General features: G+C 30.6%; 3 protein-coding genes and 2 non-coding genes across 13 annotated transcripts in view; 4 read left to right on the forward strand and 1 right to left on the reverse strand.

Annotated features, from left to right (window-relative positions):
- The window catches only part of LOC130893440 (serine/threonine-protein kinase NLK), a 78894-nt gene extending 68317 nt beyond the window's left edge, over positions 1-10577 (forward strand). For 2 of the 5 annotated variants that reach the window (XM_057799568.1, XM_057799566.1), the window contains exon 9: positions 3715-10577. Coding sequence is in view for 2 of the 5 variants with exons in the window: in XM_057799566.1 (XP_057655549.1) it covers positions 3715-3793 (79 nt within the window). In the remaining 3 variants the exon portion in view is untranslated. Of the gene's footprint in view, positions 1-2116; positions 2216-3714 lie in introns of those variants that run through there. The other 3 variants (XR_009059208.1, XM_057799567.1, XM_057799569.1) reach the window with 3 other exon arrangements.
- LOC130893442 (uncharacterized) lies at positions 5557-10922 on the reverse strand. The gene is made up of 2 exons (XM_057799570.1): positions 10737-10922; positions 5557-6023 (listed from the first exon to the last, which is right to left on the reverse strand). The coding sequence occupies exons 1-2, from the start codon at positions 10808-10810 to the stop codon at positions 5711-5713; spliced, it is 387 nt and encodes a 128-aa protein (XP_057655553.1). The 5' UTR covers positions 10811-10922; the 3' UTR covers positions 5557-5710.
- A 6093-nt stretch (positions 10923-17015) lies between these two features.
- Positions 17016-23911, forward strand: part of LOC130893438 (NAD(+) hydrolase sarm1) — a 91175-nt gene continuing 84279 nt past the window's right edge. The window contains exon 1 of one of the 5 annotated variants that reach the window (XM_057799553.1): positions 17016-17347. Coding sequence is in view for 3 of the 5 variants with exons in the window: in XM_057799547.1 (XP_057655530.1) it covers positions 17261-17326 (66 nt within the window). In the remaining 2 variants the exon portion in view is untranslated. Of the gene's footprint in view, positions 17348-21173; positions 21830-23911 lie in introns of those variants that run through there. The other 4 variants (XM_057799547.1, XM_057799558.1, XM_057799548.1 and 1 more) reach the window with 4 other exon arrangements.
- On the forward strand, positions 21710-21782 carry Trnam-cau (transfer RNA methionine (anticodon CAU)). The gene has a single exon. It is a non-coding gene; the product is annotated as a tRNA-Met (tRNA).
- On the forward strand, positions 22393-22465 carry Trnav-uac (transfer RNA valine (anticodon UAC)). Its single transcript has one exon. It is a non-coding gene; the product is annotated as a tRNA-Val (tRNA).

Genomic DNA, 23911 nt, shown 5'->3' on the forward strand with positions numbered 1-23911 from the left:
TCCTAATTATCATATATGGTAGTTTGAACTAAAATTAAATACGAATATAGTACAAAGTCATGATTTTATAAAAAAAATATGAAAAAGTATCAAAAATTTATGAAATAAAAAAATACTGTTGACAATAATACGTATCCTTTGGAAATATTTTTATTAAACTCGTTATTCATTACAAACAGACCGAAAATCACTAAAGAATATTTTTATTAACAAATATAAATATTTAAAAAATTCAGAAATAGTTTCAACTTTTCATTTTATAATTTTCATTTATCTCAAAAATTTTGCTATAACGAGTTATTACAACTACCGAAAAACCACAAACAATTTTTATGAGAACTGATCCGTTTGCTACGTCCCTGAACCTATTACAATGAAAATTTATTATTTTTTCATGTCCCCTTCAATAAAATTATCAAATTATCACATTGTTTACCACGAAAACTTTCAACAAATCTTTGGGGGCTTAATCTTTAGATTTTGAAGGTGCTCTATTAATTCGAAGCTAATACAGACCTATGATCAGGTGCATACACAAAAAAATGCTTTTTTTTATCATGTCACATACCTGCACATTCGTCTACCACCTTTCTGCTGCAATCCCACTAACTTATCCAATAAATCAACTGTATTTAATCAATGCACGTTGCTTGACACTATCCATTTTAATATAAATATGTAACCCCCTCGAATTAGATCTTCTACAGTAGATCAGGGACGGATTAAAAGGATCAGTTAACGTATATATCCTCTTTATAAACGAACCATGTTCCTATTTACATCCTCCACATGATAATCGATGAATGCATGGAAGTCAAATCTGTATATATGTCGAAATTCATTGATCTTGTTGACTTTTCACAGCACAATCATCCAATCACATAATAACAATTACAGTTTCTATAGAAAAGTTAACAAAACCAAAGGGTTTTTGCAATTTTGTAATGTTCAAGTTTTTCCACTGCTACGTTTTCTCTATATATCTCTCAAAATTTTCTACCAGATACGTTCATCTACTACTTGAAGTACATATATCAATTCTGGTGATCTGTACCGGTTTCAACTAGATTAGTTATTAAATCCTTCAAGTATCTAATTTGTAAAATCCCTTGTAAATTCCTCCCTGCACCCGCCAGTTACTTCTAAACCCCAATTTCTTAAAGTTCTTCTTGGGGTGGATTAAAAAACATCTTGAGCTGTTGGAAAGGGGAAAACTTAGCTGCGAACATATTGAAGCTAAACAGAAGAGGACCTGCCGAGGAAATTAAGATACCACTGTCTTATCAACACAAGGAGGAACATACTAGGATGTAATCTAGTGGAAAAGCCGTCGTGGAGAGGTTTGCAAAGATAACAAGTACCTTCCTTACCTACCTACCAACCACTTCAATAACAAAAAGAAGAATGGAAATCTCAGAGTAGCTCTGATTTTGGATATATGAAGGGTTGAGTCACTTAGATCAAAGCAGAAACCTCTTTTCACTAGTCTGCAAACTATTATCAGTTTATCTCTATCTAGAAGCTGAAAACAGCACTAAAAACGTCAGGTTAGTTCGTGTTTCCTTTCTAACTCAAGACAAATAGGGACTTTACGCGCTGGTCTATTTTTAGCCCGAATTGCGAAAGAAGAAATGGAATTGAGTGTTTCAGCTTCTGTTCTGATATACAGCAGTCTCATCTTAATGGACCATTTCAGTTTAATTCGTATTAGTGCAAATCTGTAAACTCGAGTGACGGTTTTTGTTATATTTGTGATCAGATCTTGTTATATATGTTGTATTTCTAGTGTAGCTTGGTTCCTAGTTAAAGCATCAACAATGAGTTTTACTATCCCTATGATCTCGGTTCTATAGGTTTTCGTTGGTCCATAGTTACAAAAGTTTCCATAACATTTCAATGACATTCTAGATGTTTTTTAGTATTTGTCTTGTTGGTATACATTCAGAACAAATTTCTAAGCATCTAAACTCCCACAAAAAAATTTTCATGCTCTAAACTCCCTTCGGTCGTCCGTTTTCAATAACATCGTAGCAGTGGAATGATATTTTAAAAATTTATATATCGGTAAATAGTTGATAAAAATAACGGCTCAAGTAAGATGATGGTTGTTGTACAGGAAGGATGATAACAGCTGTGCGCCTTTCAAGAAGACCCTAGAAATTCTGTTATCACCCGTCATCTTTCTCTGTGCTGCGTGACTGCATTTGTTATTTAGGTTAGTGCTTTTATTTTATTTTTATTTATCTATCGGTCTTTACATAATCGATTCTAATCGATTACCAATACAAAATTAAAAGAAATCGCTTCAGAGTACCTTCGAGTTTGAATATTGGATCTTGTATGTTAAAAATTGTATCATAAAGCTCGAAATTCTTTTATATCTATTGAACAAATGAATAGAATCGATTGTTTTTCACTTAAAACTGTGGTATATCGAATACGAATCGAAATTATGTAAAGATCAAGTCACATTTAATTTTTCTTTGGTTTTTACTTTTCTATTTTGGGTTCATATGTCTTATCATTTGTAGATATCATTCTCATAATCACTTGAAGTGGGTTATTTTATTAGAAACGATAATATAAAACTATATATATTCATTTAAATATGAATTTGACATATTATAAAATTCCTTTATACTTTTTTCCAAATATTAACATCAAAAACTAGGAAATAGTAAAAAAGACCACAATTTTTGGTAATTCGTGAATTATATATCCGTTTATTCCACCCCTAATATAAATCAAAACAAAATATTGAATTCCATAGTGTCGAACGAAACAGAGATGTCTCCCATATAAAATCACCATTAAACCTATGGGAAAAAATATAGAGGCACTAGATCTAGAGATTTTGATGTCTTAGCCTACCAATTTACCTTTTAGGAAAACAAGTTCGCATCGTGCGAGTGCACAATCTTGTTGTAACCAGATTGAGACCAGCCAGAATGACCTATTAAATTATTATCTACCCATATGATTAACAAAAAGACTTTTTGAATCAAATTAGTAGAATAAAAAAAATTTTTTTTTAAATCTTCTAAACCCGTGGTCTTATTTATTATTAATTCTAATTTACTTTTGTAACATGTAATATTTGACTTGTTGGTACACATCCAAATCAGTTTTTTAAGCAATTGACCCATCTGGAACACATCCAGAACTTTTACTTATTATTTGACTTGTTGATATACGTCCAGATCACGATCTAAAGCAAATGACTTATTGGAACATATCCAGAACGTGTTTTTTAATATTTGACTTGTTGGTGAACATCCAGAGCACGTTCTAAAGCAATTGACTGTTTGGAACACATATAGAACTTGGAACATCTTATTTGACTTGTCTTTACGATAAAAAATTATTTCAATTTTTAACATTTTAGACCTTTTTATATGTTTTTCTTAATAATTCGTCTCGATTAGATGTTTTGATAGAGAATTAGTTTCAAAAAAAAAGATAAAAATTGATATTTCGACCTATATATCTATCTTTATAAAAATATTTTGCTATCAAACATCAATTTTCCAATTTTTTTGAACTAATGTCCTATCAAGACGATTTATAAAGAAAAATAATAAATTATTTTATTGTAGATAATATGTTTAAATCCATAGTGCCCTTGTTAAGCCAGTTAATAAAATACCTCACTTCAATTTATCATAAATTATTCACTATTCTGTGATGTTTTTATTTTATTTGTTTATTTTACAGTTCGACAGTCGCTCATTCATCAGAATTACCCCCATCGCCTCATAAATGGGAATCCCCTAGAATAGTGGTACGGAGATAACGTAAAATGTACCGTTCGATGTCTCTCTATTTACCTTTTAAACATTTTTGACATTTTTAGTGAAATACACCAAATATAAATCAGGGATTCTATGCAATGCGTCAAATTTTTTTTTTGTAAAGACAAATATTTCGCGCTGTACAACAAACATTCGTCATAGTGTGTGTTTTCGTGTATATTTAGTCGACAAGAGTGTGATTTTATTATATAAAAAATTATTTAGTAGATCTGCCTAATTAGATTGTCGCGTGAATTTTGACATTTGTCCAAAATCGTTTTTTAAAAATTTACCTATAAAACCTTGTTTTTTTTATTATATTTAACCCCACTTTATAATTTCTTGTCTTGTTTATAAAATTATATAATTAAATCGGGCTATATTCCAATAAAAACCAAAAATATTTCGTTTGCTGTTATTGGAAAAATAATAGTAGCATTTTTTTAAATTGATAGAAAATATCTAATTGGATCCATGTTGTATATAAATGTATGTAAAATTCGTAGACAGTTGAAACTACGAGTCACCCTGTAGATACAGTGTACAGAAATCACTGCCTTGATTAGTTTAGATGAAAAAAAAATAATAGTAATATTTAGTTGTATAAGACTGGCAATTTTTATAATTTCGCAAGAATTAATCAAATTTTTGTCAAAAAAATTGCATACCACAAATAATCCTAATAGTAATATGAAAAAACAACTCACGCAAAAGAGAAAAGGCTGCAAAAAATCATTTCGTGAATTAAATAAATATTTCGTCTTTTTTCTTTATAATTTTTCTGACATTGTTGGATAAATGTGTGGTTTTTTCTTTTTTTTATCCATTTCCCAAGATAATCCATTTTTTAACCTATTTCCTTTTTCTTATTCGTCTATTGATTTTTTCATTTCTTTGTATTTTATTAAATGTCCTTTTTGTTCTTGTTTTTTATTTATTGCCATTTTGTTCACTATATTCTGTAATAATACAAGGCCTGTTTGTTTATTTGCCCCTTTCTCTCTAATTCTCATTATTTCTCATTTATTTCGCCTATTTCCTTTTTCTTCTCCACATTTTCTTATTCGTCTATTTATTTTCTTGTATTGTTATAATAGTTTCATGTTTTACTTTATTCTATAGACTTTTCTTGTTTTGGGAAATTATAGAAACGTCCTTTATTTTAATATTTGATTAACAAAGTGTGTATCGACCAAATATAATAAATTATTTTATCTTGTATATCAAATACAATAATATACAGAGTGATGTGTTTAAAATACCGATAATACAATTTTATGGAACATTCTGTATAAAAACTGCGTAAAGTGGATTTGAAAGTTTGCAATTTTTTTATACAAAAATATAAAATTGTTTCATTAGATTGTAATTTAGTTCCACAAACTAAATGCTGATCAGTTCAGATTGTCTTATCCAACTTATTTGTTTTTATGCAATTTTCTCCAAACGAAAACTAAAATGTGCTGTGATAAATATAGGAAAAAGAAAACTTTTATTCAATTTTTTTTAAATGGTGTTAAGTTCGTATTTCTCAGTAAGAAAATTCGAACTGATCAGCACGACATTATTTTAATAAAAAGTTTCATTTATTACTTCCAGAAATACCAATCAACTAAATGACGATGTTTTTCGAGATAACTTCAAAGAATTGACAATAAAACGAAATATAAAATTTTTACATACATTTTTTTTTTAGAAAATATTTAGTGTCTTGTACCAAAGAACTTTTTTTAACAAGACAATTTGTGTCATGTAACAAACAATATTTTCAACCAAAAAACAATTTCATGTACCAAACATTTTTTACAACAATGTGTGTCATGTACCAAAAAACTTTTTTTACATAAAGCTATTTCCCTCATGTACCAAATAATAGTTTTTACCCAAGATAATGTTTATCATGTATCAAACAACAATTTTTACACAAAACAATTTCCGTCATGTTCCAAATAAAATGTTTGTACCAAACTACAACACATTGAATTGAGGCGGTTAACCTGAATGTCGGCTAGGTGTAACAATTCCTCGTCAGTAACTAACGTGCCATTATTCATGAGGTCCATATTGGTTGTCAAATCTAATCCATCTACATCACAAAATGTAGATCTTTCAGACTTAAGATCTAAACTACTATTTTCTTCTATACTGTAAACTCCATTTTCAGCAGTTGGTGCTTTTATGTCTATTCCAGCCATTGAAAGGATTTTGGACGCACGAGAGTGGCGATTCATTCTGAAATAAATAGGTTTTATTTAGGCCTCGCATAGACAAAAAATAACGAAAATGTAAAACAGTGTGAAGTAGGTACCTATAGGTATAAGTTGGTAATGAATATTCGATACATTTTGTGCATTATAAGTAGATACCTATCCAAACTCTTTGCACCGGACAACTTTTTTGTTGGTAGCAGTCTGTTTCACTCACAATATAATTTACTTAGAGTGAGACAGTCAAGGGTTGGCAAAAAGGGACCACGTGGTGGCCTACTTGTCAGGTGGAAAGCCTCCTCACATTACTACTGGAGTGAGACAGACTGCTGCAAAACTGTTGCCAACCTAAAAGTTATTCGCTGCAACACCTTATTATATTAGTTAAGTAAGTCCCTATAATGGGGCCCACACACCTCGTTCTTCTCTGTCGTGTTTAACCGACGGTTAAAAACGTCAGAGTAGAATGAAGAACGATGGAGGCTACACACCTCGTGTTTACTCGAACAGTTCACGATAACCGACAAAAATCAAGCTTAGTCTGAATTTTGGAACGTCGTTCAAAACCGATTTGGTTCCAATAGCTCCATCCATTTCAATATTGGTGTTTTCAAAACTACTTCGTTTTACAAGTAGTTTTTTACCCGAAAAGGAAAGTTTCTGGTTATCCTCATCGTTATTTTATCCCATATCATCCGAAACATGAATTTAACTAAAGATTTTAATCTTTTCAAATCAAAATTTGAGAAGAATCGATATAGAATCATTTTAGAATTTAATTCATTGATGGAGAAAACCGTAACTGTGCTCAGATATCAAAATTTCAGCCCAAGTTTCCTGTAAAAGTACCCGGATCTGGGTGAACCATAGTGAACCATATGAAAATCTTTTGTGTCATTATAACTTGAAAATAGTATTTTTTCATATCTTTGCAATCCCCTTTAAAATGTTTTAGGGATAAAGTGTCTTAACTACTCAAATCATGATATTCTCAACTAAAAGCTTTGTTTTTATAAAAAGATCAAGCCCAGTATACATAGAAACTAAGATCATATACATCTATATATGAGTAATATTTTATATATTAAATTCATGAAATATAATAAAATAACTTACTTGTCATCCACGATGTTTATGTCTTCGATGTTTAATCCTTTTAACAAAGCACAATTTGAATAATTCACATTAAAACAACAAAAAACTTCAAGAGTCCGTTTTTATACTTTCACAAAGTGTTACCGCAAGATCTTTTTTAGTAGCAGAGTTGGTAACAAAAACGAGATATTCCGCAATATAAACATTTTTTTTATGTAACTAAAATTTAAAACCAAAATTATTCATCATCTCTCTTATAAAGTATGATTATAAATATTAAAAAGTATTATACAGAATTACCAATAATACAAAAACAAAAGTTACCATAACTATAGGTTATCAACAAGGTTTGTGCATATACAAACATACTTAATTCTGGGCTTATACATAAAATAACATTTTTTTGGTCAAAAATAATTGATTATGTCTCGAAATATAAATAAAAAAACTTAGTGAAGTAAATTAGTTCAAAAAGAAATTTCATAAATACGTTTAAAAAAGAATCAAAAATGACGCGATCGAGTGGTAACACTGCTGTGATTCAATTAAACAGCTGATTATATGACGTAATTTAATTGTTACTAATAAGGCACTAATAGGTTAATTTTATAAAATTCTTTAAAGTTGTCTCTTAATTGTTAATTTTGATTTAAAGACTAATGTAAAGACTGTGAATATTTTAGCGAACTTACCTTTATTGAAGCAGCTCTATGAAAAAGTCCTTATTAACAAAGTTTCGTTTGACATGATTGCCAACGTAAAAATATAGTTGTATTTAGTGTCATTTGGTGTGAATATTAAGTGTGCAATTGAGAATATAGAGACTGTTGATAAAAATGTCTTTGTAGTGGATCAGATCTCGGAAATTTGAAAAAAAAAGGAGAAAAGTGTTTTCAGTTCACCGAAATATCTATATACAGGGCTAGGATAAATTTTCTGGGCAATTACAATGATTTACAACATGTATAAGTAGGTTAATAGATTTAAAAAAAGGACATTTATAATTTAATTATGAGTTTAAGTTACGCGATTATCTAAACAATGTACTCATTTCACCTCATTTACTTTACTTTATATATGAAATGAATTATTTAAAACTGTATCGATATATTTTCATCTATAAACAATGGAATATTAATTGACGGATTAATTTCTTCCTTTTTGGAAGTGGCTATGAAACTGCAGTGACTGTGCAACTACAATAATTCGATGTTTGTTTTCTCCCGTAAATGTTTTTTTTCTCTTTTTGGGATCTGGTCTCTTTATATTTGAGTATATTAAAACTTCGTCTATATATATTGTGTAGTCAATTTTTTTTCATTTGTACATAATTTTAATTAATTTTACTTAGTGAATTTTATTGTTAAGATCTTTTAAGAAATATCGTTTTTCTAATTCAAAGCGTATGGCCAAATAATGCCGAAAAGGCGTTAATTAGTTTAAATATTTTAGATAATTGAATAATCTAATGTGATGGTACAAGTTGAATTGGAAAAAGTATAAAAATGTAAAGACTGTATGCCAGCTTTGTCATTTTTGACAGTTCTAATATAAAATTGCGTGCATAGAATTCAATCCATCAACCCACTGTAAATTTTTGACTATCGTTTAAAAAACAATTAAAAAAACTTTGATATGAGCTTAAATCAATTGACTTATTCAATACTAAGTTCGATTTGTCATATTAAATTTCGTATTATAAGAAAGCAATTTCGTTTTTACTCTTACTATAAATATTCGATTATAACTAAATCAGGACTATTTGTTGTCCACTTTGTAACTCGAAAACCGACTTCTGTATAGTATCTTGAGTTACTTAACATGTCTTAAAGCACCTCTCCCGTTACCACGAACCACGACTATGTCTTGGTTGATTTCATTGATCATTTGGTATTAATTCTGATCCTTAGTTTCGGATTCGTATTAAAAAATCATAAGTTTTTGCTCTTCTGACAGTTTTTTCCCGTTGCTGAAGAAACAATGTTTCGGCCATGTGTAAACATAACCATCATCGGAATTGAAACATTGTCATATCATGGGATCAACTTTTGTATTCCTCTGTCGCTTGGGAAAGGAACTACGCGCAGTCATACCATTCGTGATGGACAGTCGCCTAATGGAAACTTCTTTATGGATACTTGAACGACTGTGTATACAAGTGAGGCGCCATCTATTGATGATTTTGGAACTACAGATCTGATGATGAAGTTATTTGAATTCTACTACTCAATAGAGGTGAACGATCAAGCCAGAATATGTTTAAATTTTGTTATTTTGTAAACAATAGAAGAGGTTATTTAAAGTTTAAAGTGCTTTTCTGAGGTAATAACAACCACACATACATAAGGTGTTAAAATCCCATTCTAGTGGCCAATAAAACTCTAGAGCACCTTTTTGATAGTTTCGTGTAGATATTTAAAGTCACTTGAACAAATGCATTTCTAATCTATAACTACATTATTCAGATTAATTGTTATCTCATGAGGCTGGGAAGTTAGACCTGATGTCTGTAAACATAAACTTTACCTTATAAGCCACATAATACTGTCCCGCTAAAAAATCGCTTCATTTTCTTTTAGCACTCTACTTTTGACTCCATTCTATTCCATGATGTTATAAAGGGTTACTTTCGTATACAACTTTTTGTTGTAACCACATAAACACGATTGGGAAATAACGGAGATTATAAAAATAAAAAAAATCCTACCAAAATTACTAGAAACAGCAATCAAACACCATTACAGATTGTATTGTAGAAGCCAAATTCAGCGCCATCTAATGATAGTAGATATTTTCGCCAATAGGACAGGAGGAGGGGATTGTTAATGACATGATGCAGCACTTATTCAATTGAATTATTTATACGTCATAGATTTTCTACGCAAGCGCTAATTGCGTTTGATTTAAAAGAAAAAGTGTCATGTACGTTTGTTATTGACTATATGGATAAGTTCTTTCGACCTACAGGTTTCTTCGTACATAAATTTTGACATATTTAAACTGATAATAAAGAAAAATTGTCTCTATAATATATTTTTTTCCTTATGACTAGCTTTTTAAAAAATATATAGTTTCAACTCAAAAATTTACATTTTTATAATTGTTTGCACGTAATTGTATATGCTTTGTATTTTTTTTAACAACTGTAAATATTATTGGGTATGTTTTATTCATTTTTTTACTATATAAGTTTCATTAATATCTCAGTCTATCTCAAATTCGTAATATTTTTATGTTTAATGAAGTAAAATACAAAAAAAATATCATAGAAAATTTCGCGTTTAAACATATTAATATTATATCAAAACATTCAACTGTTCCGATTTTTTTTAAGATTTTGTAATTATATTCCAATCATTTTCCAGAGATCTCAGTAAAGAATGTAAATATTGAAATGTAACTCATAATTTTTCCAAGTAACGGTCAGTCTATATTTACTTTAATATACTCTGATATAAAAAAAATAAATGAAATCTCAAAACTACTCATTGTTTTATTTATTATTATACCATTAATTTCCGCCATGTTTCTTATGTCATCTGTCAAAAATTACTCGTACGCAACCACATTTTTACGAACACTACTCTAGTGCCTCGCCACCCCTTCGAAACGATACAATTACACTGAAAAAACATCCACTTACATTTTGCGTGCATAAATCAGATTTCCATCGTCAGTGACAGATAATCCAGTAATTAATTTCACTTCAGAAACCATTGCTCAGAATTAAAAATTAATATGATATTCAAAATCCCCATGAGAAAATACATGATACCGTGTGGTTTTCTAGACAAGAATACTAAAAAATTGGATATGACACATTAACGTCATTCAAACAGTACTGATTTAATCAGCTAGTGATTTTAAATAATAGCTGATTGGAAATGTTTGGACTCACCCTTGAAAGCTGACAACCTATCATACAAAGTAGTGTAGAACTGGTTGCCGAATTACATGAACGCGAATATTTATAGTTTCCGGCATCGCTCGGTAGGCGGCTATAAATTCGCGATATCATAGAATAAGTAAAAGTGACGAGGTTTCATTTGAAAAAATTAAACAAAATTGGATTTTCTTGGAAACCATTGCTCAGACTCAAAAACTGATATGATTTTTGGAACCTTCATGTGAAAATATCTGTTTTCAAAGTATGCCAATTTTTGATATTTCTCATTTGTAATAAAAATAGGACAAAAAGCTTTTGCCTCAGATTAGAGTAAAATTTCTCACAAAAGAGTTTTTTGATGTGAGAATCTTTAAAAAGCTATCAGTTCCTAGAAAAAATGTTTTAAGGAGAGAAAAGTGAGGAAAATTGGATTTTCTAGTAAACCATTGCTCAGACTCAAAAACTATCATTATTTTCGGAACCTCCGTGTGATTTTTTAAAAATATTTATAAACTTCATTGAACTATAGACTAAGAGTAAAGCTCGTTTGGATAAGATATTTTCTCGACTGTATAGTTAACTATTATACAAATTACAGCCCGTACTAAATTTTACGATTTCTAACCGGTTTGTGAACGTGTTATTCTTTACGATTCAATCATTACTTTTTCTGTATTTATATACTCATTTAAACATTACATAATTTTATTATTAAGTGTACAATAAATCGAGTGTTTCTTCTTTCAATAATCTCTAATTTTAATATCGACATTTGGTTATTATTTAACTTAAAAATGTGACTTGTACGTGCCAGCAATGTACTAGATTATTCTTTATTCTCGATATTTACAATCGTGAGTTGTTTAGATTGTAAATTACCTGATTATACCGTATATGTTAATCGAATTCAGGTCGCAATAGTTTGATTTATGAAAATTGGAAAATATATAGTGTCAAACAAACTTACTACAACCACTATATCCATACTTTTTGCACATTATATTGAAAACAATATACGGAGTGCGGTTAAACTATGGCATACTTATTTTATCCTCCAAATAGTATTTCTAAAAGTTTTAAGGTGTTTGGGTATGTCAAAACTGATAGTTTTCAAAAATACCTTCCAACAATAGTAGTCGAATAATTTCTATTCGAAATGTTTTTTTTTTCAAAACACATAAATATGTTAAATAACGCGTCACTGAACATGTAAATCTTTAATTTTGTATTCGGTTTTTCAATCATCATTTATTATCAATTCATTTGACCGTGGTACCGAATCAAAAAATCCCGCAATGGATCATCTCAAATAATCATTTTAATTAATTAGTAATAAATTATATTTATAAATCTGACTCGTCGTTCTGTAAATTGTTAGAATAAAAACAAATCTAATTGAAATTGAATTACTACTGTGTATACATCAACTTACCAATACTACACTGTACTACACTGTATCTTCAATTACAAAGAAAATATTAATGTGGAATGGAATTGTGTTAGAAGTATAGTTATTATGGAAGCAGGTACTGAAGTACTGTTACTATGAAAGAAAACAACAATTTTTCAAAATAAGTCACAACAAGTCAGAAGTAATTACTTGAAATGTCTTCAGATAACGAATCAGACATTTGAAGGAAGAGAGTTTGTAAATGCTGCAGTGGGTAGTTTAAAACCTAAGAAATCAAGAAGTAGATATGCTCTAGTCTGCAAAAAATGATGCGATTTGAAAAATATAAAGATCCTCAACGAAAGTAGTACTACTTGCTATTTGAGTTGTTCACAGATACTTGAATCATTCATCATTGGTTGACGGGTCATCAGTCCTTGTTTGCCTTCTAATGATTTCTTCTAATTCCCGTAGATCAAAAATAAATTGCGAGGTCAATATTTTTCCATACCCAAAAAAGAGTTTGATGCGAGACCGCCACCTGCGAAAACGGCTTTTCTACTTTACAGCGAGTGCAGCAGTTGTTCTCGTTAAAAATGCGCTAAATTCTATGTAAAGTGACTTTCGTTGAACAGACAAAAGTATTGGATGATCCTCTGCTATTCGGTGGTACTTAGCACGCTTCTTATATATGTTAGGATCTGAGCTCACCGTGCGCAAAAATGTCGATATCAAGAAGTACACCATGCTTTTGGCATAGCTGAAGAGACGGTCTGCAGGATACCACGCAAAAGATTTTGACGAAGGAAAATATAGAAAGATTCATAAAAGATGCTGAAGACGAAATATTTCTATTTGCAATCTTATATATTAAAAAAATTGATGATTTCCCTTCCGAGTCCGTTCAGGCGTTCTTATACAGCTATAGAGTTCGTTTTGGTTTAAGAACACTCGCTGAAACAGCCTCTTTCTTTTGAGCTTTTGACCATTTAAATCGGTTGAGTTGGAGAGGAGATAGGAGCGGACATTCAATGTGGAGTTTTGGTTTCTTTTAATCCACAAACACATAGTTTTACATGATGTGATAATAATGCACTCTGATTGGCTGTATCTTGGTCAATAATCCACAAACACATAATGTTACACAATGTAATACTATGTGTTCGTTGAATATGAATATACATTTTTATTTTTAAGACTCACCACAATAGGAGTCACCGAAGGACATTCTAATATAAATTCCAGAACTACAGCTTTACACCAACACACCTTAACGGAAGTAACCGAAGAAGAAAAAGACGTTTTATTGGGTCAAAAAGAAAGCAGCCACGAATACGACTGAGTATATTATTTAAGTTCAAAACGATTGTCTACTGTGATATGTAGTAGTACTGATTAATTTAAAAATCATCAGGTGATATGTGTTTAATCCATAAGTTGATATAATCATCATCTCGATATATTGAACTGTTCTCCTGTGCGTGTATGTGTTTAAGGTTCAATTCAGCCACTTAAAAGTATTTTCAATAGTAATTCTTCTGCATTTAATGATGGGTTTAGGAAGAAAAACGAAAGATTTGATTTTCCGATAATGAGAAGTGGGAGTTTGTCCGTACCACTCATGTTTACACACTGGTGAAATGTAAGAAGGTCCTTGCTTTATTTTCCTCCATGGCATTTTTTGCCTTTAAACGTAAAGGTTTTATCCAGAAGGCATTTAAAAAACAAAGCAGTTTCATCCGCGTTGTAAATATAGTCTGGTTCATACCCTTCTAAAAGATTTGACAGATCTTCAGTCTAGTGGTTGCACACACCTTGGTCCACAGATTTATTTTCTCCAGCTGCTTTTTTGAAAGCTATGTCATGACGCCTTTTAAAACCCTCTAACCAGCCGTTGCTAGCAGAAAAGTTCTGGATTCCCAGTTTTGTAGCAAACTCTTTTGATTTTTCTTTCAACAAAAGTCCATCTATGGGAATATTCTTATCGAGAGTTTGTTTTATCCATTTCACTTTTCGATATTGGGAAATTCAGAGCACTCAGACTTTATAGAGTATTATGATTTTATAATTTTATAATAGGTGGATTCTGGTAAATTAAACTTCCTCTGAATTTCTTTTTGCGATTTTCCAGATTCAAACGCATTCACTATTTTAAGTTTATCATTTAATGACAGTACTTTAATTTTCCGTTTCGACATGATGTATAACAGAACTTTCCTTCGCAATTGATAACTATAAACTGAGTAAGTCCGACAAACAGGACGGTACACAGGCACACGTGTCCATTTGAAAAGAATGCGATAAAATAACAACATTATTTAGTTCCACGAAATAGAATAGGTACAATATTGACGAGAATACGAAAACAATGGTATGAAGTTCCACGAAAGTTAAGAATGAGTCATAAAATAGCACATGTTAAATTTGTAAATGAAGCTCGACTGTCGCTTATAGAGGTCTATGAGGGAAAAACGAGTCTATCTTACAGAGGTTTCTGTTTCTTGCTAATAGAGGGAACTTAAAATGACGGGACTTGGCTATTACTCTCACTTATAGAGTTTTCTCACTTATCCAGTTCTCACTTATCAAGGTTTGACTGTATATAATATTATATATTTAATAACTTTACAGGACTTTCTAGAGGATAAACTCGCCTGTTTAAGAGTAGTTTCTATAAAGTTTTAAATGAAACGTCAGCAAAAGGAATCGGGATTTTGGTACTTTAATAGTTTAAGTTGCCTTCAACACTTTGACTGCCATGTGTATACCTGAGTATACACACGGCGCTGTTCTAAACCACCGTATACACATTTTATTCTCTACATCAGGCCAGTGTATGCCAAGCAAGCACACTTTGAGTTATTTTGTTACAGAACTTATGTAGCCGTGGCTTGCCTGTACTTTGCTTAGCCTGAATTTTCAAGGATCCGTTCTGGTGTATCTTTTTATAAAACATTAGTTTTATCAAAAACATACAACAACCTTAAACCTTCCTATTTGAGAATAGAATACAAATGAACAAAAAGAAACATATTTCAAGATTACAGGAAAGAGAAGCGTTATAAAGAAATGTGTGAGTTTTATCACTAACTTCACACATCATCGGCTAACAAGCAAATCAAAAATTTTGTGCAAGCAAGCGGATATATACAAGAAAAACATTCTTAAATCAACCAGCATATACACATGGTATATGAAACAAAATTTTGTATCTTATAATCACTTACTGAATACACTTTTTACACCACAACTAACAATTAAACTGCCTGACGAAGTTAGTTTAACTTCAGTCCCTGAAGACGATAATCTGGTTACCGAAACGCGCGTCAGACAATGTAAATGTGAGTGTTGGTGTAGTGGTGTTTCGCTATAAATATCTTATACTTAGTTATAGTTCTTCCAATATCAATTGCAGAAGACAGTTATGCGAGGAACAATCAATATTTCATAAATACGCACGGAAGTCATACTAAATTAAGAAATGAAAAATAATGTTTAGTCCCCGTATAGAAGTCGGTAAACATCTAACAAACCGGCAGTCCACGTGGAGTCATCATCTTCACTGTTTACCAATGAAAACATCGAATCGTAAACATAAATGCATTTCTATTGGCCGAAGCTGTCGGATGCGTATGTACACAATTTATTTGAAATATTCCTGCTAGACAGTCTGCGATAATAAAATTTCTTGACAGGTATGAATTTAATAATAAAAATTTAGATATACAAACACATGCAAGTTATTTTAAATTTATTCGAATGTTTAAAAAACGAAAATATTCGTCAATTTGATAATGCAATCCTAATAAGAATTGCTAAATTAACTAGAGTAAATAAATTTTCCATTTATCGAGTAGTAACGAAAGGGGTTGCTGTGGATCATTCACAGAACCGAAAAATATGTACATAAAAAAAACTGCGTGTGGTTTTAAACACAAAAAACGGATGGCAATAACCGACTCGTCAAGAATAGTTCGATGGCGACATTATTAAAAGACTACCGAAACTCTAATAGACGAATGTGGTACAAAAAGGGCTCAGTTCACGTCTGGTATCCTGTTTAAACCAAACTTTCTCACAGGCAGATACATTTTACTCGTCTATTTACATTTTATAATTTAATATTCAGTTGTAGCAAGTTAATAAGGTATATGTACATAAGATATACATATTTTCAAAAGTATGTATAAAAATAATAAATTTATCAAATGTCGGCAAGGGTTTTTATAATCTGTGTGTGAGATTCTTATAGTTAGTTATACTAGAATATATACAGTAATTGTAAACAAAAAAAATGTGGCTCTGATAGTCAATTTTGAAATACACTGTGGCAGTCAAAGTGTTAAACTCTGTCTATAGGACAATACTCAATATGCAATTGAACCCAGATTCAAAGCAAATAAGGTCCTTGAAAGAAAAATATTAGCCATAGTTATGAGCACTGATTCTATAAATAATAAAAGAATATGTACAATGCCGTTAAAAAAAGATGTTTCAAGGTTGGAAAAAAAATTGAAACATAGACCATACATTCTAAATATTCTCAATTGATTTATTATATAAAAAAGGTGGTAGAAGTCACATTTGCAGTATAATATTAAAGATAGTCGTGGAAGGTTTAATCGACCGCACTAAATGAATGAAATTGCGCAAGTATCACGCGCATCTAGTGGTCACGGCAAAAAATAAACTCGCGCGTCTTGAATAATTCGAATCGTTTTTAACATCGAAATAAATAAATGTCTTACCGAAATCGCCGAATCGACCTACTTAGATTTTGTTTTTTAACAGATTTTCCATAATAAACCACCGCGTGTTATTTTAATCTATAATTGGATCTTAAGTTGTTAGTTTCTTTGTGAAAAATTTTGTGATGTGATGTGTGGGTTGTATGGAGTTTGTGATGGGTAATGTCCAAAAATGTTTCGCGGCGCCTAAGTACAAAAAGGAAGCTTTGGTACGTCATTCTCACTAACAGGTGTGAGAATCAGTTTAATTACTAAAATTAGAATAACAAAAAGTGTTTGAGAAAAATTCATTAATGGAAAAATCTGTGCATGAAGATATAAATATGTTAATTTTAGAGATTTCTTATGACACAAACCATATGTATACAGGGTAGTCCGAGACTTGATGCAAAACATTCGGGAGTGAGTAATTGATGTGAAAATAATGCAGTGAGATAAAAAAAATTCTCATACGACCTCTCGCTTCTGAGTTATAGGAATTTAAAGCTGCGAAATCAGAACTTATATTCAAGTATATCTTCTAAATTAGACATTCGAACAACATGAATTTTTAATGGATAATGTCCTCTTACAGGGACAACCTGTACAATCTAAAGATACCAAAAATGAATTTTTCAAATCGATTTTTTAACAAAAATTTACTCTTTGTTTAACTCGAAAAAATATATGTTTTAGGGAATAACTAGTTTTTAGATCGGTGTACATGCGAAGGCAATCGTTCGACAAAAAGAAACATTCTGAAGAAAACTATCAAAAATTGTATACTATCAAACATCGTGTTACTTATATAAGGAAAAAAATAGCCTACAACTCAAATAAAAACAAAAAAGTTCGAAGTAGAAACCTCGCAGCAGTGGTGCACCCAGCATTCTCTGGTTTGGGGCGGGGTTATTATGTCATAGCCGGAGGTGGAAAATTTGTTTTGCTTCCTCGCCCAAATGTGGTTAAAAAACCAAAAAGTCAATACAAAAAATTTAATCTTCTATTCATAAGTAAACTTCACATATTTTTTGTGATCTACGAAAACGGACATATATTTGGCATAAAAAAATTAAATTTTACAAAAAATATTCACGTAATTTGTTACAGAAAACATTATTAAGCTAAGCTAAATTTTAATCCTCTAGGTTTCTCCAAGAATTTATTTAAAATATTCTCCACACATGGGGTGATATTTCTATAAATATACGAAGAGTGAGGCCATTTAACCAATTTCCCAAAGTACCGTGTCTTAAATAGGTTTTTAGTCTTCGCAGATATGAAAAGCTAAGTCCACCTTCCGCAGTAGAAACAGGCAATACATCTAATATATGGAGTAATGTCCTGATATTTGTAGAGGTGTCAGTAACGTGGTGTAATGCACTCAACGCATCTCCGGGTCGCTTTTCATTTGGCAGTTTAGCCATTGTCTTGTACCAGAGTCTATGTTCCTGGTCTTGGTTCCTGTCTCGTCATGTTCATAAAATATCAAGAACTGGAATTGGGAAAGAGGCTTCGAAATCCGGACATCTGCTTATGTTTTACAAATCTTTCTTTTATGTCACATATAAAAGAATCCAAAAATGGAATATATATTGCAATGCGGTAATAACCTTCGGTACTTTCCGAATCAACATTTCAACAGTTTTCGTTTGATGTAGGCTAGTTCGCGGTTTACCCATAGGAAACTCAAACTTTTCGCCCATTCTTTTTAAAATTAAAAATAGTTCTTTAAATTCCAAGCTACCGTTTTCACGAAAGCTTTGAAGTTCAGCAATGGTATCTTCCGACAAATTTGCAGCTTGTTTTAAATCAATATTTCGCTGCTGAAAAAGCTTTGCATAAAATACAAAATTTATAACTTTAAAGGAAATATTTCCGTATTGTACTAATAAGGTATTTATTTATACAATTCTACACAATTCCGGAGTCTATGGATGATATTTCTTTAAACTTGAAAACGGTACTTACTTAAAAAATATGCCTCGTATCATGATTTGGCATCTTTAAATGCCTATCACTCAGAAACGAGGGGTCGTATGAGAATTTTTTCAAGTTACAGTATTATTTTCACGTCAATTACTCACTCACGAATTTTTTGCATCAACTTGTATAATTAGTCCGCTATTTAGATATTTGATTTGAAATTATTTGAAAATTGGATAGGAAATTATAAAAATATTAAGAAAGAGAATGAAAATCACACTTCTAGTTAGTGAAATATATAAAGGAATGAAGTTTGAACATTTTCAAAGTACGAGATACGTTGACACGTATCCCCCGATACTGTTGTTATTTCTGACCTGATGTTTTGTTTCAAATAATCAATTGGACTAAGAACGAGGCTTCTGAAAGCCCATTTCATGCCACCCCTATTTTCAATAACCGAATTGAATTACAATCTTGATTTAAAACACCTACACTTCTGGGACCAAAAAGTAGGCATGGTCACTGAACAGTCTTCTTTTTTTCCTTGTAATGGAACCATGTCTTGGTTAATTTTGATCATCTTTTTGATGATGTCTCCAGTTCTATTCTGTCACATTTTTTTACTACGATTTCTTCAAGATAGTTCACGTTTTCTAACTCACATCACTACATTCCGAATTACTAGATGTTCTGGATTCGAGGGCTTCTCATTATTCTCTTTTATTGTTGAAGTTTCGGTTCTGAAATTTTACGGTCGTAAATGATAATGAAGCGTCTCCGTATACAGTGTGTAGCACTTTAATTTGCATAGACGTATTGTTCTTCAAAAACGCGAGATCAGAAACTTTTCAGTCAACCCTCATACTTCAATTCATGATTATTTGTTACTAGTATTCCATAATATCCATAACATTTCACTTTTAATGACCGTTCCCCCATTATGTGACCTGTTTTGACCTTGTTGACACTTTCTATGATTCTGTTCATGATGATTTTGTAAATTTGATTTCAAGTAAGCCGGAACCTTGAATATGTCTAATTATTAGTCAGGTGTTCAATTTTATTGAGAAAAAAAAATCTACCTTCGTTGATTTTTTATCCTCCCACATTTCATTTCGGAACGGTCACGATATTTGTATTTATGTAAATTAGTAAACACAATCGTCGAGTTTATTAAATATGCAAATTTCTTCGATTCAATGCATTCTAATTTTTAATTTTTAGGTAATCACTTTACCGATGACAAATATCCTTGACATATTTGCAATGCCCCTTTTAAAAAAATGTTTTGTACATAATCAAGGTTTCTATAGGAGATAATGACAAGCTAAAAACCCCCAATACAAATAGATGGGTTTGAATAGTGGGTGTTTCACAATTCATACTACAAAATTCAGGACTTGATGAATCTTTTTCATAACAAAAGATCCTCTTGGGAAAAAATTTAGTCTTCATTTATTAATTTTCATAGATAAAATAGCAGTTCACTAAATTTTATAACTACTTAAATAGCATGGAAACAAGTCCGTAAGGACCAGACTCAACGACATCAATTATTTAAATTTTTTTATTGCTCGATTATTTCATAAAATACCGCCTTTTGACATAACATTTACAGTGATTAATTAATATTAATTTAGTTCTATTTTGCGGTCATAAAAATCTATCAAGTAATTTAATTTTTAAGCTAGTAACACACGTACGATAAGCAGAAGGCCATTTGCTTCTTATTAGAACGTTTTCGGGACTATTATAACCTTAAAAAGGTCACTGAATATACTATATGTAATAAAACTGTATATAGTAATTAAGAGAGTGCTTACTGCGTATTGAACTATCGCGTTTCCCTCGTATATACGTTCTGTAGCACGACTTTGCTGCATAAAACAAAAATCGGTAATTAACCAAACCTCATTAATAAATCACAACTTTATTTTGAGGTTATTATCTGATTCTATAATAATTATAATCGATTTTGTATACTTTGCTTGGAATTAAATTAACTAAGTAGTTCATCCTGATGATTATGCAACCAGTAATTCGTAATTTTAAAAAGAACATCTGTAAATTTCAAGTATAACAGCATATATTCAAAAGATGGCACTAGTCTCACATTTTTATTTTCGGTAAATAAACTTGGACGTTCTCATACCAGTTGGGGCCCGGGACCTTTGTATTTGTTTATAACGAACGACCTCGAAAATGGAAATAAATGTATACGAGTTTTACTGAAAATAATAGAGTTTTCACGTGTTTTCTTTGTTGTATATTTTGAAAATCGAGCAGGTAGTAATCGGAAATGTACACCTGCTTTTGTTTGACTGAACTCGGTGGTGCATAAAAGTGCTGGGTTATTTATAAATCCCCGAGGACATAATCGTTGAGGATTTTTTGAGTGATAAGTTGTTTGTGTATTTCCTTATTTAAAAAAAGTTTTTATATAACCAAGGATATGGAGGAGAAAATATTAGTTCCCGAGCGTCAAAAGCGCAAACAAAAGTTTCTAGATAAACTTAAGGTATTTTTCTCATAATTTGAGTGGAATATTATTGAAAATAGACCATTTAGTATATTATTTTGTTTATGAATTGATTTTATTTGGTCATATGTTAAACTAAAATAGTTGAAATTTATAATTATAACATTCTAAATAATTTCCAGTGGTTGTATATTAGGAATTAATTGCCTCGGTAGCGCAGTAGGTAGCGCGTAAGTCTCATAATCTTAAGGTCGTGAGTTCGATCCTCACCCGGGGCATTTTTTTATAATTTAAAAAAAATTATATACTACGTAAGCGACGACTTGTATGTATTCATTTTTCTTTATACATGGACGAATATTTTCACAACTAATTTTCTGTTAATTATTATATAGTTTCATAGGCATTAGATAACACAAATACGTATTTTTTTGGGAGCTAAAGAACAAATTTCATTTGAAAATATTCTTGCTTATAATAAACTAAAAAGAAATTAATTGCTCCAGTGAAAACAAACTAGTGTTTCTAACTAATATGAAGTTTGTAATCGTCTAATATCAAACAGTAATGACGTATAAAAAAACACAACCAATATTTGAAATTATATTAAAATATTGAAAATAATTCAGATATCTACAAATTTGATACTAGAATACGAATGTTTTTTTTATGTATAACATAACTGACTAATTTCTTGTTTAGTTATTTAGATTAAAAAATTTATTCTCAATAGTTATGGACACGTTATGAATACCGTTGGTTTGTTACCGGCTTTCAATATTTTTTTAATAGTGTAGTAATTAATAATAAAATTGCTCTTTTATTAATAACAAAGAAATCGGAGTTTATCGTAATAAAAATTTTATATTTGAGTTTTCTGTTTTCAGCGGTTCCGTAGTGTAGCGGTTATCACGTCTGCTTTACACGCAGAAGGTCCCCGGTTCGATCCCGGGCGGAACCACTTTTTGATATTTGATTAATTTTTTTATTTAAATTATTATGTTAATTGAAAGTTTTGTAATTCGGTTATCGTACTAAAAATATAAAATAGATATTATTGTTATACTTTTATAGGTAAGGCGAATTTTTAAAAGGAATATATTGAAAAATTTACAAAAATATTATTTAACCGATTTTGTAAATGAAATGAAATTTAATATCCATTAACTTCACACGATTATTAATGGGTAGATAATATTTTTAAAAGTCAAAATTTGACTTAATGAGAGTGATTTACACATATTACGAGCTTTTTATGCATGTACTTCATCTTCTTAATTGATTTAAAACAAAATATTTCTGAATAAACATATCTCAAAGTATATTTCTTGTTTTGATACTGATATATTTCGAATCTAATAACTAGGGTAATTAAAAAATGTAGTAGGAATTTATATTTCATACCAAAGTTCATTTTTTTCTTGGATCTCTATAGACAGTGTTAAAAATGAAATTTTGACAAAAAATTGGAACAAAATAATGAAAATTCATATTTTTACGGCGCGCCTCTGATTGCATATTGAAACATATCCATGTACAAAGGCCAATGACTGGAATCCCACGTGCGTTTCATTTAAATTAAGATCGTTGATGTATATTTATATATACATATACTTATTGCATAATTATAATTTGAAATTTCTGCGTACAACTGCAATGTTTTGATAAAATACACGTCGTTCTACAAAAATCCGAAAACTTCTGTCAAAAGTTACAGCGAACTGAATGTGAAACAGAATCGGAGGAAAATTATCCAAGAATAACATTATTACGTAGGTATATCAACACAAAACAATTTGAGCAAAATAATATGAATGAATCTAGAGGAAGAATATATTGTAAAATTGATACGGGGCGTTAAAAAAAACCTTGTCATTGTTAGTCTGACATATGGTTAACTAAAAGTATTATTTTTAATCAAGTTTCAGTAATAAATATAAAAATTATAATTTTTTTTCTGCTCGTTTTCTCTTTGGAAAGTCTAAATTCACTTTTTTATTGTCTTCTTCCATATTTTTTAAACGATACGTGAAGAGGTTGGTGTTTGCTGTGTTGGATATTTTAGGCCTGTACTTCTCCCATCACTATAAGCCTATTGTCATATCATTTTTTAGCTACGTGTTCAATATATTGCAATACTTCCTTCAGGCATAATGGTGATGAATTCTAAACAATCTAGTGTAGCACTAATCTCACATGAATCAATATTTTTGTGCTAATTAGCTCTTAAGTGAAAAGATTGGGAAGACCAATGGTTTATGTATGAACTTTACCATATTTTAGCATCAATGCTACTTATTATTGACCCCAGCTGTTAACACGTTGAGCTCTAACCAAAATTGATAAACTTACCCCAGGGGCCCAAAATATTTTGTGTTTTTACACTCCATATGGGGTGTGGAACCAA

This window comes from Diorhabda carinulata, chromosome 4, assembly GCF_026250575.1.
Source record: "Diorhabda carinulata isolate Delta chromosome 4, icDioCari1.1, whole genome shotgun sequence".
NCBI classification, from domain to species: Eukaryota; Metazoa; Arthropoda; class Insecta; order Coleoptera; family Chrysomelidae; genus Diorhabda; species Diorhabda carinulata.

Coding starts and splice junctions, on each gene's coding strand:
- LOC130893442 (XM_057799570.1), bottom strand. CDS start 10,810: ATGGTTTCTGAAGTGAAATTAATTACTGGATTATCTGTCACTGACGAT. Junction 6,024..10,736: donor CTGATTTATGCACGCAAAAT/GTAAGTGGATGT, acceptor TATTTATTTCAG/AATGAATCGCCACTCTCGTG.